At 35.7% G+C, this 16,999-nt stretch overlaps 1 protein-coding gene across 2 annotated transcripts in view; it reads left to right on the top strand.

The window, feature by feature from the left end:
* Positions 1 to 16,999, top strand: part of PLXDC2 (plexin domain containing 2) — a 457,733-nt gene that overhangs the window by 375,134 nt on the left and 65,600 nt on the right. For both annotated transcript variants that reach the window (XM_040451269.1, XM_040451268.1), the window contains exon 10: positions 10,389 to 10,449. In XM_040451269.1, the coding sequence (XP_040307203.1) occupies positions 10,389 to 10,449 (61 nt within the window). The remainder of the gene's footprint in view (positions 1 to 10,388; positions 10,450 to 16,999) is intronic.

Raw genomic sequence — 16,999 nt, 5'->3', positions numbered from 1 at the left:
ACGGGGGTAAAGTTCATGCTATGGTTCTGAGAAAGTAGAAATACCACCTTTATCCCACCTCTCTGCAAATTTTAGCATCCTAAGTAAAATTCTGAAGCTATTTCTATATCAAAAGTTAAATTAGGATAAAGACCTTTTTTTTCTTTCATTCTTTTTTTTTTAATGAGTCAATTGGCTCATCAATGGGATTTCTAGTTCCTTGCCAGAGTCTAATTTTGCTATCTTGCCAGAACATGGGTGACTTGATCCATGCATCGTTGATGTTCCTAAGGAAGACAGACAACTCTGAAAGACCAGGAGACCATTAATCTGAGCACCATGGAATAAAAATTTGTTGGCGAAAGGATAGCATTTTACAGAGGCACAGCACGCCTAAGCCCCCAAGACTTTATGTTCCTTTTCCCGAGCCAACAACAAAGTAAAAGTCACTGCTCTTTCTGTCCACCTTTATGCATTTGAAAGTGCCATTTAAGTATAACATTTGGTATGAAGTCAAGAAGATTTTTAAAAGGGCGTCAAAAATTGGAATCCTTGAAACATCCAGGAGTTTTATTTGTGACTATTGGCTTCAGTGGCTCACAGCCAGGAGGAGCAAGCTTTGTTCCTTTCCCTCAAGGTTCAGCTCTCACTTCTGTTGTACCAAGATAGCAAAGTTGAATGTTTGGCAAGGAATTTTAAACTCTGAAAAAATCCATGCATCCTGAAGGGATTTCTCCTCTTTTTTTTTTTTTTTTTTTTTTTTTAAGAAGCTAAAAAAGAAGTGGCTAAAGAAGCTGGGTCGGGACTTGGAGAATATCCTATAGATTTTCAATTATATATTAGATTGCAGTGTCTTTTTTTCTTTCCCAATAAACACTTTTGACCAGGGCTAGGTTCCATGGAGGGTAAAAAAAGCATAAAATAGCTTACGTTTTTTAGGCACCTGCTATGTCAAACACCAGAAGAGTGCTTCATCCATATTATCCCATTAATTCTTGCTGAAACGCAAGGAAGGTTGATTTTACAGAAACCAAATCTCTGGGAATTACTTGCCATGGCTCACAGTCAAGGTCAGAGTCAAGCCCCGAAGCCAGTTTTGTGTATGCGGTTCTAAAACTCGTGCTCTTTCCACTAAATAATATAACCATAACTTTTTGCAGTATTCAAATGCAAGTCGTTGTGAGGAGTATTGCCGGGTTAGGGTGAGTACCTGACAGTGTGTGAAAACATGTCAACTATTAACTTGCTCCGCCACTGTCGGTAACCTCAACTTTCCTCCCCTGTTTTTCCCCATTATAGCCATTTTAAATGAAACGATGTTGCTGGGGTTTTTTTCTGGCAGTGTCTCAGCACGTTGAAAATGATTAATCAAGTTATTAATTATTAATATTCAAGTCGAGAGACTCCATTGCTCTTAGCGCCAGGATTCAGAAAGAGAGTTTAGTAAGGCAAAGGAAGTTCTCGTTTCTAATGTGATACAATGTGCTGTGCTCCCGGTTTTTTCGGGATGTGCTAGTATGATGTCCAGATACAAGATCCCAAAGTTGCACATTTAGTTGGGTGGAATATACCATTGTTTTTTTAAATGGAATACGTACATTCTAAAAGCTGTAAAATTATTGATTTCACAGTTGGAAATAATTACCAAGAAATACAATCTTTCTTTTCTAAAATAAAAATCACATGACATCTTATTCGTGCATATGTCATTTGAGGAAACAAATTGAAACTATTTGTCTTAATAGCCTTCCTTCAATTACCATTTCTCAGCCTCAGATTATCATTTATCTTCTTTAAAGAGTGATGGTATTTCCAAAGGAGTTGAAAATCTTTCATAAATAAGGAGCCAAACTGTTAAAACGTGGTTTTGGCCAGACTCAGATTAATTGCCAGAGCCGTATTTAAGATCAGTCAATGAAGAAATATTGCCTTCATGGTGCTGGGATAACAAGTTTGATCTTAAATGTGAATAACCCCTGGTAAACTGAAGACTTCATCTTTAACTGTGTAACCTTTACTGGATAACAAATGTGTCATCAGGCAAGGTGCTCTAACCTTGATTGCGCTTGGGAAAAGGAACCAGGCACTTCCCTCAGGAGGCAGCATGGGTTAGATCTCATAGAAGGGAAAACACCAAGGAAACCCCACTGGCTACTCTCCTCTTCAAATCCTAGAGCAGGCTTCTGAAACTGACCATGTGGACAGATGCTCTAGGACTATCGATGTCTGCTTTCATTTAGTAATATGTACTAATCCCAGGGTTTTAAAAAGAGGAATACCTCCAGAAGCCTGCAATTTCCACCCCGCTCAGAAAGTTGACCCATTTAACTCTACACATTTAACCCTAAGATACCCTTTGGGTTTTAGCGGATTTTGTCATTCTTCAGTAAAAGCATTACTTTTAAACTTTCCAAAATTATGATGTATATTGCTTTGTATCTCTAATGAGGGTTGTTATGAGTCTCGGCCGTTTACTAATTCTTCTGTAATCTGGTGGCTGCCTTGTTTTTGCCTCTTAATCAAGCTACAAGTTGACTTCTCATTTTACTTTGCAGTTCTATAGGAAACACACAAAGCAGGAAGCAATTTACGATTTGACAGTCTCCCAAAGCTTCACTTTCTAGCGTACTAACTTCTCCTTGCCTCTTCAACTGCACAGTGCATTGTTGATTAGAAGTGGTGAGAGTAACCATTTTGTGTTGTTTCTGATCTTGAGAAGAAAGCATTCAGGCTTTCATCATTATGTGTGATGTTAGCTATAGATTATTCATAGATATTCTGTACTATTTAGGAGTACAGAATTTTAGAACCCAAGAATCAAAACCCACAGAATTAAAATGATGAAAACATAGCCAAATAATAAATTTATTCCATAGTTCAAAGATATATATTAATGCTATTAATAGCGCTAGTAGCAAAAATCATTTGCTCATCTTGGAAAATGATGGGAAAAATATTTGATAAAATCCAACATTTCTTTCCTAAGTAAAGAAACAGACTGACATAGAAGGATGAGTATTAATACAATAATAAATATTATTTCACAACCATGAAAAAAATACACTGAACATTGAAGCCCAGAGACATTCCAGTTCAGATAAAGAAGAAAGCAAAGATGTGACTGTTACTATTTTGTAATAGAACTCTATATTTCTGGTTAATGCACAGAGAAAAGAAACATAAATATAAGACATGGCTATTGGAAAGGGGAAGCAACATTATTATCTGTAAATAAAGGTACCAGTTACACAATAAGCACACAGAAATCAATAACTTTTCATGTCAGAAATAACCATTTAGAAAATGCAATGATTAAAGCCCTTTAACAGTAGCAAAAATAGATAAAATAATTACTAACAAATTTAATATGTAGTCCCTATATAAGGAAAAAAAATAAGTTTGATGAGGCACTTAAAAGAACACCTGAAAAAACATTTTAATGGATGGAAAGCTAGAATGTAGTAAGATGTCAATTATTTCCATATTCTTCCAAATTCACAATAGGACTGTTATTTGGAATATGAGACTGTGATTGTAAAAATCACAGAGAAGAAGAAATGAGTGAAACTACTCAAGAAATAATATAAATAAGATCAATGATGGAAGAGTTACACTCCTAGGTGTTAATCATGATATAAAACCATAATGATGAAATCATTATAGGAATTGTACAAGAAAGAACAAAGCAGTCGATGGAAAGGTATGCCATTTCAGAAGTAGACATTAGCATATGAGTTTATTATGTGAGAAAATGTGCAGTTCCAAACAATGGATAAAGATCTAGTCAACAAATGATCCTGGGACTCTCAGCCACCTGTATTAATAAAATTTGTATATTTGGATGTGGTTCTTTATACCATGTATCAAAATAAATTTAGAATAGATTAGAGAACTAAAACTAAGGAATGAAATAAATAATGGACTAACTAAAAGAGAGTATGGCAAACTTTACCTAATGCCAAGTCAAGTAGTAAGGCCTTTCTGACCCTAAAAGCAAAGAAAGAAACCTCGCAAGGAAAGGTTGAAAAGCAAACATTGCAATGTAAAAATACAAACTGTTTCCCGTAAAAAAAAAAATCATATTTAGAATAGGAAGGTGAATAACAGACAGGCAATATAGTTAACAGAGTTTACTGCTCTCAGTTCATAGAAATCCTGTAAAAAAAAAAAAAAAAAACAAATGAATAACATAATCAAATAAAATAGGGAAAATAAATGAATATACTGTTCAAAAATTTAGAAATACATATAGCCAGTAAACATGTTTTAAAAGTTTATCCTCACCTGTAATGGAAGAAATGCTCACTAAAGTAAGATATATCATTTTTAATTTATCAAATTGCAGAAAGGATGATGATGAATATTTTTATAAGGTTTAAAATGACATGGGTATTCTCATATGTAGGTTGAATAAATTTTTCATAAAGCCATATGATGGAGTATATGCTGTCATTAAAAATAAACCCTCAAGGGATATTTACAGGCATGGAAAAATGCCCAGACTCTGTTATTACTGTGGAAAAGCAAGCTATCACATGTTATGATTCCAATTTGATTAATACATAGGTGTAAGTAAATATATATTCAATAAAGACTGGGTGGAAAATAAAATTAATGATAATTTAGCATTGGATAACCCCTACTCTGCCACATGTATGAAAGACAAGATTGTGGATATTAGATATCAGACAGGACTTGAACCCAGTTTTCCATCTGAAACTCCTCTACAAAACAAAATGTCTGCATTTTGCGGATCGCCGTTCTTATTGGCATTGGATTATGGTTCTGAGCTGCCCCTAATATCAAGAGCTTTTATTAAAGGACCACAAACTCCACATCCTTGCATATTAGAATGATGTAAAATTTCATAATTTGCCTTACAATACTGTCTCTGTAATAGATTACTGTGTAGTTAGATTCATCTGTCATTCCCAGAGCTCTATATAATGAGTGGTTCAGGCATGAAAATTCTGGAAAATTTTAAGATCAGGTTTCTCAATTTTAGGAGAAGTGGTTTTAGAAGTGATATCATCCCTCTCATGCTTGAGGCAATTGGGAACGACAAGAATGACCCATATGGGATATAAAATATGATTTTTTTACTATTTTTTTATTGAGAATAATTATTATAATCAACATTTTCAATTTTATGACCTAGTTTTCCAATTAAAGTTTTTAGTATTTCAAAATAAAATAATTTCCCCATCTCTTACAGCTCCATACTACCTATCACCTATTTTATCTAATGATAAAATGTCTTATTAGTTATAACCATATAATTATAAGCTGAAATTATAAGCTGAAATGTTTCTGCCTTTTTAAAGCAACTTTCCATGTTTTGAGGCTGGAGTATCATTTTTTACACTTTTGAAGACTGTGGCAAGAAAATTTATTAAATGTACAATTGAATTTTCCATTAAGATAGCACACTCTGTTAAATACACATAAAGCTGCAAGGACCCTTTAAATCATGAGACACCTTGATGAGGCATTTGCTCTAGTTTTCAGATCTTTATTTTACAGATCCTTATTCTTATATAATAATCTAGAACAGAGGCCAGCAAACTACAGAAAGTGGGCCAAATTTGACCCACTTCCTGTTTTTATAAATAAAGTTTTATTGGAACACAGCCACACCCATTCTTTAGGAATTTGTGGCTGCTTTTGAGCTACAAGGCAGAGGTAAGCTGGTAGAACAGAAACTGTATATAGCCTGCAAAGCCTAACATATTTACTCTCTGGTGCTCTTTCAAGAGAACATTCACTGACTCCTGATCTAGAAAGTGACTCCTAACCAAGTCTTAAGATTCTGTGAAGTTTCTTTCCTAAATTCTCTTTTGCAGATGTTTCATCTCAGTGGTGAAAAGGCACATGTTTAACTGTGCAGTAAGAGATGCGCTTCATTCTCAGCCTTTCTGTATACATTCTCACACTTACTCTGTTTCCTTCGCCTGAATGTATTACCCTTGCAAAATGAGTCATATTTCTGAAACCCGTTCTATAGAACTGAGATGAATTAAAGATGAGATTTACACTTTAATCTCTTGATTGGTTACCAAGCCAGGAGAGTATTGTGTGTTTTCTAGGCTGCCTTATTTAATGGGGTTCACTTAACACGGTGCCTGGGTCCTTTGAAATCAGCACCCCATTGAAACTGTGTGAAGAATAGTACAATCAATTTGAAGTGCAGGTCTCTATCAATTTGTTTTAGAATTAAGTAACGCTGAGAAGAGAGGAATAACTTGAAAATAAAAACATTGGAAACCCATCATAGTTAGGAGCTCTGACTTTATTGAAATCAATTTTTGAGGAATATTTGCAAAACCACGTCATCTCTATTTATAAATATTGGATAAAGATTTGACCCATGTTTGAGAGCAACTTAGATGTTCTCTCATAAGATTCTGTAATACTAATTCCCAAAGGTGATGATGAAGGACTTTAAGTATACAACACATTTCACATTGATGTGGGACACAGAATTAACTCCTAAACATTTTCCAAAATGCCGACTCTAAAATGAGAATCTCACTTACTCATTTTCAACAGTTGTCGACCTTGCTGCATGTTTACTTCAAAAACATATAGGGGGGTTAAAAACAGCTGATATTTGCTAAATGTTGACTGTGTACCAAACACTACTTTTAGCCCGTACGTAACCTCCCTTGCCTCATTTTACAGATGAGGAAACAAGCTTAGATAGGAAAAATAACTTGCCTAAGGTCTCATTCCTGTTTTGTGCCCAAGCCACCACTCTAACTCAAGCAGTTTGACTCCAACCCCTCTTTGACCCATGTACCCCTGAAGTCTAAAATGAACTAAAAGCAGCCAACCAGAGTGTAAGAATAGACACTAGTGCTTGATTTTTGGGGAGGGCCCTGAGAAAGGGTTGCTAACTCTTCTGAGTGGGAAAAAAAAGGAGATGCTTCTTAGAAGAGATAAGCTTAAGTTGAATTGGATTTACTAATTAGAGACAAAGAAGGTATTCCAGACATAAGTAATAACATGTTCAAAGGCAGAGCGATGAAAGAACACAGCACATTCAGGCAGGGGCACCAAGGGGCATGAGAACAGGTTGTAGAGGATGGGCGGGAGGGTAAGAAGGGGCCTGCCATATCAACATTTCATACAGGAAGTCCACGGTTGTGAAATTTCAGTGTAGTAAGCATCACCCGGGGTGCTCATTTGCAATGAAAATTGCTGGACCCAAACTGCCAGAGAATCTTATTCTGCTACATTGAGGAATTTACTTTCAACAGGAATTCCAGGTGATTCCAGGGTAGGAGAGAGCCTCTTTGCGAACACTGTTAAGAACGTCAGGAAATCAATACGCTGGAGCATGATATGGTTAATATCATTGGATTTTAGAAAAAACAACGCAGCGGCTCAGTGGAGAGAGGAAGGTGTTCTTAAAAGGGATATTTAGGGGCGCCTGGGTGGCGCAGTCGGTTAAGCGTCCGACTTCAGCCAGGTCACGATCTCGCAGTCTGTGAGTTCGAGCCCCACGTCAGGCTCTGGGCTGATGGCTCAGAGCCTGGAGCCTGTTTCCGATTCTGTGTCTCCCTCTCTCTCTGCCCCTCCCCCGTTCATGCTCTGTCTCTCTCTGTCCCAAAAATAAATAAACGTTGCAAAAAAAAATTAAAACAAAAAAGGGATATTTAGGTTTTGGGCTTTTTTTTTTTTTAAGAATTCAGAGATAATGTAAGGGTGGTTTTCTTAGTGATTTGTAACAAACACACACATGCCCACATACACATATAATATACCCTTTTGTTTATGTAATTGCTTGTGGATGCAATATAGATTACTAGGTTCGACAAACTACTAAGAAGTCAGCGTCCATTTGTGCTCATTTTTAAGGCACTGCAAGTTACAAAACTGCATGGGCTTTTCAAGTCAAATGTTTTTGTGTTTTGCCATTCTCAATCCTTCGTACCCTAGCAATTAGTAAACTGCAGATCAGTTAATAGGGAATCAATTGTGAATCAATGAATGAATTTCTTAACTGAATCATATATTTTCAGTAGGACCTAATTTCAGACAATATAACTGGGGGCTTAGTTAATAAATCAAGTAAATGCAGTGTTCCTGTACTTTTCCTGGGATTAATTTAACAATTTAAAGGGCTACTTACTTAAGATGAAATTTCAGTTGACCTGTAACTTAAGATCTGGTAGTGCCTAGTTAATATATAAGGTAAAAGTTATTAATTCCCACTGGCTTTGAATACATCTAGAATAGGTAAGTGAATACATTTTAAAAATTATCTATTCCATTTGCTTACTTATAGCTCTCAAAATGGCTTGTGATCAGGTGACTCTCAAAATATGTTTTTTTAGAAAATCAATAATCCCCATTGCAAAAGAGAATGTCAATACACGTTTCAATATTTAAACAAACATGAAAGAAAAAAGGAGAAGAAGGACAGTCATCTAATTCGTCTGGAATTAAACAGACTCCAAATGTCAAATCTCTTTGGGTAACCGGAGATGGCCTTGACCAACAAGGGATTCTCAAACTTGGGATGGCAGATCACACACTGATGTTGATTCCACACTTAAGCTTATTCAACACAGATGGTAGGCATAAAATAACTGAGCTCTAATGGATCGTGTCTGGGCAAAATGATAGATATGGTCTTCTTTGTTGACAGAGATGTTTTCACATTCCACTTGAATTAAATTATGCTCATCCATGCCATGGTACATAATCTCTGGCAAGGATTCTTAGAAAAAGTCATCATGTGAACTCATCGCAAAGCAAGTGAAAAAAAAAAGTTGCAGAATAGTACTATAAGAAAATATGACAAAAGTTGAATGCTGTCCATTTATTTTGAAAAATGTATAAGTGTGTATGTTAATATTTATCAATAGGGATTCATATATATTATATATAAATATATACATAGATATTGAAATTCAGGGGTTATGCAAATCCTTAATTTTAACAGACTAGCAAAAATACTTTGAATTTCTAATATGAAAAGAAATTATGTTTTAGATATACTAGGTATGATTTTATATGATACCAATCCTAGCTTTCAAATGTTCACAATCAAGTTTGGTAAATAATACATAAGCAAATGAAATTTTATGTAAAGGGGAAAAGTTAAATAATAAAAGTAAAATGTGATCACAGCAATTTTGAAGCTTTATCAGAATGGGCACCAGATATTAATTTCTGGGTCTTAAAAAAAACAAACGGACAAAGAGTGCAGAAAATCATTCCAGTCGAGGAAGACAGTAGGAGTGAACAAAATCTTCTTAACCTGGTGCTTGCTGAAATCGACCTTTTAGAGAAGACCTAATTGGAGTGTTTTTAGGAGTTGCCAAGAACATATTCAGGTCCACTGATTCAATGGAAGGACTCACAAAACTCTGAAGAGCTGTTATATTCAAGGTTCCCATTTGTTATAACAAAAGGATACAGATTAAAATCAATACAGGTGAAAGACACATAGGGTAGAGCCCACAAGAGACCAGGGACAAGCTTCTGGTTGCCTTCTCCCAGTGGAGTTGCCAGAAAGCACTTAATTCCCCCAGCAGCAGTTTGTGAAAACACACACCCAAGTGTTGCCAACCAAGAAAGCCTACCCATGCTTTGGTGTCGAGGGTTTTTACAGAGGTCGGTCACGCAGGTATGAATTTCTTTGTGACTCTTCTCATCTCTAGTCTCTAGCCCCTCCACTAGGTCATGTTGATACAGCATGGCCCCAGTCTCCAGGTGAATCAAAACAGACACAAATCATATTGTTAGAATAAATTATCTTGCATAATCCAAGACCCACGATATACAAAGACACTCTTATCAGGTGGGATATTCCAAGGGCTTAGAGGTTTTCTCCCAGGAGCCAGACAAGGGCCAGTTCTTTCTTTGGAATGTGAGGGTTTCAACACCCCAAACCTGCTGAGTTAATCCTTTACTGCACAGTAGAGAGTTTGCATGACTGTGGGTTTTAAATTTAAAAAAAAAAAAAATTTTTTAGAGAAAACAGATAAAAAGACCTGAAATCCTAAAAAATGATGCCTGCAAAAAACCTGTGTATAACCATTGGTTTTGATGATGAGAAAAAGAAAATATGAGTGAAAAGAAAACTAACCTCATAGAATAGCAATTGGTTTTACCTTTGCTTGGGACCCAGGTGTCCTGCAGAGAGTAGTGGGTGTCAGTGGAGTAATTTGCTGCCATGTGTGATCCTAATTGCACAACTACCTGAGGAACGAGTCCTTACTCACCATCCTGTAAATACCTCACTGCTACTCCAGTTAACAGTTCTATAGAAGAAAGTTCATGTTAATGCTAAACTGAAAATTGGAGAATTAACTAACTTGCCAATCTTTTTCTTTTAATTTCTGCCCTGCACTCCGCACCCCATATTTTCTTTTCTGAACACTGCGTCCTCTCCAAAGATGTTCCAGTGGATTTGACCGCCATCGGCAGGACTGGGTGGACAGTGGATGCCCTGAAGAGGTACATGTGCTTTATAACCACAGGATTCCTGAGACCAAGCTGTCCTATAGGGTTGCTACATCTTAATGAAAATGACGTCTAATTTAACAAAGATATCCAGCAATTGTTGGGTCCTTTAATATATGCCACACATTGGGCTTATCTCTTTACATGTATTATCTCGATTGATTCTCCTACCCTTCCTGTGACAAGGGAGCTCCCTTCCTGGGAGCTGTTATTGCCCCCATATTACCAAGGGGAGAAGAGGGAGGGGTGAGGGAAGGGGGTGGGGAGGGAAGCCCTGAGGGAACAGAGTTAGGTGTGTGGCTAGGAAATAGAACCAGAATTTGAATCTCACAAGCAAAAGGCAGTTCTCTTAAACACTTGCAGCTTTTCTAAGATCTCGGAAGCCATTGTTCATCTTTTTTGCTCAAATAACAAAACCGATGGTATGGAGGAAAAGACTGATTGCAGCAAATTGATGTAATATAAGTTGGAAATGGTATAACATGGAAACAGTAACTCCAAGGCAAGCATGATACAGACAATGATGCAATGAAACGATTCAAGCAAGTGCATGCAATTGCAGAAACAATTTTATCCTGTTCATAATTTTCTAGTGAATTGCATTTACATTGTCATTTCAGGTCCTATAAAGATATCCTATCAAGTTCACAAAGAAAAGTACTTGTTTTTTCTCCCTGTGTTAAGTGTTAGAGTGTGAATTTTGAATGAAGATTATTAGCAATTATACACGTTTTCTCATTCAGGAAAGCAAATCATGTCAAAGTGCTCTCTTTAAACTGTTAGGGGACCAATGGCTACTAAAGCCTTTCTTAAAAATTAAGGTTTTATAATGATGTCTTATAAATATCCTGAAACAAACATCTTTGAGAATATACTTGAATTTTAAGTGCCGTATTGCCAACACAGCCTTCATCAACTCTTTGACATTCATTTGGGGGATTATAGTGACATACACTAATCTATCTATTTCACTTCACTTACAGAGCAACATATTCGAAATGAAAATAGATTCCTGATGCCATAGTTGTATTTTCCAATTGATGTTTCTTTCACGTAATCACATTTGCCTCCATGAAAACATGGCAGTTGAATAGCTGTAGTTGTGCAAAGATCAAAAGTGTAATTCAGGCATCTTACTTTTCTTGCCCACCATGAACCAAGGAATTAGGAAGAATCCATCTTATTTTAAACAGCCCTGAATATATCCTAAGTATGTTTTGTGGAATGTGCTGAGCACCAAAATTACAAAAATTTTAAAAATGACCCCCTATTCCCAAGTATCTCAGAGTCAAGTACATTTTTTAATATCCAGTGTTTCCTTTCAATTATGTAATTGAATTGTCATTTACATTACATTAATTACATACATTTAATTATGGTGAGCAATTCTATCCTTCTTTTACAGGTGAGTAAACAATGCCACCAAGTGCAGTCCATCTTCTGTGACTAAAACTAGAGTTAAATCTTTCTGATCCTATGAGATAAATTTACTCCATAAGTACAAATCCTAATATGAGCACTTACCATGTACTGTTCTAAGCACCAATAATATAAAAATGGAAGAAGTGTGTCCAACAGGTAGTTAGACCACTGAACCAAGGACTGCTTTTAGAGAATGACCTGGGTAGAGAGTAACTGTAAGGACATGGTCTTGTTAAGTAACATAAGAGAAGCCTTGCTTGAGGAGGAGATATTCAAGATGATGCCTGAAGGTTAATAGAGCTAAGAAGAGGAGTGGTGAGAGATGAGATTGGCGAGGTCAACAGACCCTCAAGTGTGACAAGTTGAAGGAGTTTAGGCTTTATGCTAAAGGCAAGGGAAGTATGGAGGGTCCTCAAAAAATTAAAAATAGAACTACCATGTGATTCAGCAATTTCACTGGGTATTTATCCAAAGAAAATGGAAACACTAACTCAAAAAGATAATAGCATCCCATGCTCATTGCAGCATTATTTACAATAGCCAAGATATGGAAACAACCTAAGTGTCCATCAGTGGATGAATGGATAAAGAAAATGTGGCACATACGTATGAATACACACACACACACACACACACACACACACACACATACACTGGAATATGATTTAGCCATAAAGAAAGAAGGAAATCTTGCCATCTGTGACAATATGGATGGACCTTGAGGGCATTATGCTAAGTGAAATAAGTCAGAAGAGGCAAATACTATATGATCTCACTTATATGTGGAATCAAAACAAAACAAAAACCAAAGGAAAAAAAAAAACCATCGTGGATAGAAAACAGATTGATGGTAGAGTGGATGAAATTGGAGAAGGGGCCCAAAAGGTACAAACTTCCAGTTATAAAATAAATACCCCCTGAGGAAGTCAGGTACAGTATGGTGACTTCAGTTAATAATACTCTATTGAGCATTTGAAAATGCCAAGAGAATAAATCTTAAAAATTCTCATCACAACAACAACAAAAGTTTGTAGTTATATGTGGCAACAGATGTTAACTAGCCTTATTGTGGTGATCATTTCACAACATATAGAAATATTAAATCATTATGGTCTACACCTGAAACTAATATAATGCTATATGTATATATTATACCTCCATTAAAAAATAATGGCAAGGGAAAGGATTTTAATCAGGCCTTTTGGAAGAATCACCCTAGCTATGGGGCGAATGATAACTTGAAGCAGGAGGCCAATAAATTGACTGTAGCTATAACCCAGCCAAATATGCTGATGATCTGGCCTAAATCAGTGGGAAGGGTCATGGTGACCACAGCTGGGGTGGTGGAAGGATCCGAAGGTGGTTGGGTGAATGGAAATGAGGACCGTGAACGTGTTTTAAAATTCTTGTTATCCTTTGCTTTTAGAATATCTTTTTAACATTTTATAACATTAATGTACCTTTGAAAAACAGTAAGAAAATGATTACCCAGGATCATGCTACCCAATTTATGAACTGGATTATCCGTGACTAGGAAGCTGATTGTCTGTGCTGCTCCATTGCATCTGTGCCCTTCCCTGTTAAAAATAAATAAAGCTATTTGGAATCTTTAACTTATCACTCAGAATTTTGTTTTATAACACTTATCCCTGTTGGTGCCCGTGATGGTGATCTATTCACTTTTATAGCTATATATTCCATGGTATTAATATGTCATTCATTCACTTACCAAATATTTATTGGGTGCCCATGATGTCACGGGCACTTTTTTAGGTACTGGAAGGGAATGGTAAGAAAATAGTCTGACAAAACAAAACACCAAATTCTGCCTTCCTGAAGCTTACATTCTCACAATCATGTTTTCTTCACTCAGTCTTATGGACATTTGTTTCAAGATTTTTCCTCTGACAAAAGCGCCTTGTGCATGTCTCCTAAGTCAAATGTACACAAGTTTCTCTAATATTCCCAAAAGTGGAATCGCTGAATGGGAGTCAGACAAATGTTCAAATTTGAAAGATAATGCCAGTTTTTTTCCAGTGTGTCCATGAACACGACCAGCACAACGCTGGAACTCTTACAGGTTCCCATTATTTCATGGCCGCTACGATCCTGATTTTGTCGGACTTCTTCATTTCTGCAGATCTACTCGCTAATTTGGTATCTTATTGGGAACTCCATTTGTCTTTCACTAATTATCAGCGAAGTTGAATCTATTTTCATATTCTTTTTGGCTTCTGTGTTTCTTCTTCTGTCTTTCCTCTTCTGTGAAATTCCTGTTCATGTCTTTTTGTCATTTTTCTATTGAGTAATTATCTTTTTCTTTTTATTCTAGACCATAGGTCTCCAGTGATTATATGTAACAGACATAATACATCTGATATATAACCCCCTTATAAAATTATCTTACTAATTTAAAAAATACATGTCAAGATTCTTGGTGGCTCTCTACTGAAACAATCTTACCACCTATAAATAAAAGAATTTTGCTTATTACTTTTTATACCTTTTTACTTTATTCCTTTTTTACTTATTCTTTATACCTTTTTACTTATTTCTGCTGTGTTACTGCTCTAGCTAGTATCTCTAGGTATATATATCTTCCCCAGATTTTGGATTCTCTTCATTTTCTTCCTTATTTTATTTAGTTAACATCTATTCTCAATCTAAGGTGTCAAATTAATCAGTCTTTTATTTTATTGTTAGTTTCTGGGTATATGTATCTTGTTTAAAAAGCCCTCTCCTACCAAATTTCATAGTCATTTTTCATGCATTTTTCTCTTAAATATCTTAAAGCTTTATCTTTTTTTACATCAAAGTCTTTATTCTATTTGGAATCGGTATCTATGTATGATATACAATGGGAATCCAATTTTGTGAGGAGCTTTCCCCTTTATAGATAATTTCAAGCACTGTGTGTTGAATAGTCCTTCCTTTTGGCAATTTCTTGCCAAGCCACTTCTTTCCTAGTTTCTACATAACCAGGGAGTTGGTTTCTGCGCTCTCTTCTTCTAATCCTCAATTTGTCAATACCCTAACTAATGTCACGGTGTCTTAATTATCATCATCTTATAGAAATCTTGCTATCTCTAGGACAAGTCTTACTTTTTCTTCTTCACAAGTATTTTGACTATTAGGGGACTTTTGTTCTTCAAATAAATTTAGACTCAGTATGTCCAGATCTGTAATCAATCAACATGTTAATATGTTGATTGGATTTACATTGAATTATGAATTATAGCACATTTCCAATTTGTGAAAAGTTTTAAAATTTATTTTATTGTTGACCTCGAATTATTGATTCAATTATTGTCAGAAAGCATCTTTTAACCTCTTCTTTTATATCATCAATCTTTTTATTTCTCTGTGTTGCATTCCTGGGGAGTTTCTTCAGATCAGTTTGCCAGTTTATTAAATCTGTCTTCATCTTTTTTGATCCACTATTTAACATATCCATTGAAGTAGTCATTGCAAAAAATGTATTTTTCATTTCTAAAATTTAAATTTTACATTTTATTAAATCTGCCAAGACATTTTTATTGTCTATATTACTAGTTAATTTTTAAACTTTACCTTTCATTCCTTAAAATATTTCATATATGATTTTTTGTCTATCTTCAATTGGATGATCACAATATCTAAAGATTTTCATAGTTTAAATACATTACTCATTGTTTTTGCTAACTTTGTCAGAGTGTGCTTCTTCTTTTTGTGTTTCTGTTTGTGTCCTTTAATTAGAATTGCATTTTTATTCGATTTTATTCCATGGGAATCCCTAGGACCTAAATAGATGGTACTTTCTACCAAAGAATGTTTGATGATGAGAACCTGAGAGTTTTAGGGGATATCATACGTCCCTATTTAATATGTGAGGAGAGGTTTAGATTTATCTCCCCCATCTACTGCTGGCACAAGGCTTGATCTCCTTGGAGAAATATTTTATTTTTGACATGTTTTGCCCTATAGGCAAATTCTAGTCTTTTACTTTGTCTAATGTATATTACTCCTACTCCATTGCACACAGCTTTTGCTTTATTTTGTTTTGGGGGAGAGACAATAGAAAGGTATTCTTGGAGATTTTCTTTGTGTCCTGCAAATCCTAGTAATGCTTTAAAATTCGTATTTTATCCAGAATCTCCTTGTTTTATAGAAGGAAGACCATTTAGAGTCCATAGTCTGCCTTTAGTGGTCTGAGCAAAACAATTCCAGGATGTTACCTTAAATATCAGGGTGTTTACTAATAGTATTCTTTTACAATAGAAACACAGGAGGAGAATAATATGTGGCAAGTTCCATTTCAGTCTTATTGAGTTGGAGATGTCTGTGATATCCACATGCATATGTTAAGTCAATAGATGAATATTTGGGTCAGAAATCCAAGAGAGACATATGTAATGTTGGTATGGATTTATGTAAATTAATATAAAGATGTGAATTGAAATCATGGGTGTGGTGGAAATTGCTTGTGAGAATGCATATAGCAAAGAGATTAGTCAAGAAAGATCCATAAGAACTACCAACACACAACAGGGAGACAGAAGTAAAAGGAAATAAAGGAGTTGTTAGAAACCTATCAGAAGACTGGTGAGGATAAATGTCACAGAACCCTGGGAAGTGGACAGGTGTGCCCCTTGCTATGAGATATCAAGAATATAGACAATTTCATGCATAAGAAGATATTAGGACCACCAACATGAGAAGTTTCCAGTAAGTTGTATTGAGTAAAAACAAGATTTTTACCAGTGGGGAAAGTGGGAGTCTGCGAAGACCAGGACAGACCAATCTCTCTGGAAAGATGACTGAATGGAAGGGAAAGTGGAGAAATGTCAGGGTGTGTTGTAAAGAAGGAGGACTGAGTTTTTAAAGTAAGATGGACATGCTTGAGTGTGCTTAAGCTCTAATGGGAACAAGGCAGTGGAAAACTCAAGACTGTAAACATTGAAGAGAAAGGATTGTATTAAATGAGCAAGTTCACAATGCCTGAGAAAAGTGGGCTGAGTTGGGCCACAGTAGAGGTTGAGAGAATAGCTATAAATACTGAGCCTCTTCCATTATAACAGAAAGGAAGAGGGGTAGGTCAGTACAGATTTGAGCAAGAATGCTGATTTGTAAAGAAATGTAGAGA

The sequence above is a fragment of the Herpailurus yagouaroundi genome, unplaced genomic scaffold (assembly GCF_014898765.1).
Source record: "Herpailurus yagouaroundi ecotype Mexico unplaced genomic scaffold, PumYag 203, whole genome shotgun sequence".
NCBI classification, from domain to species: Eukaryota; Metazoa; Chordata; class Mammalia; order Carnivora; family Felidae; genus Herpailurus; species Herpailurus yagouaroundi.
This window is presented reverse-complemented; position numbering and strand designations above follow the sequence as displayed.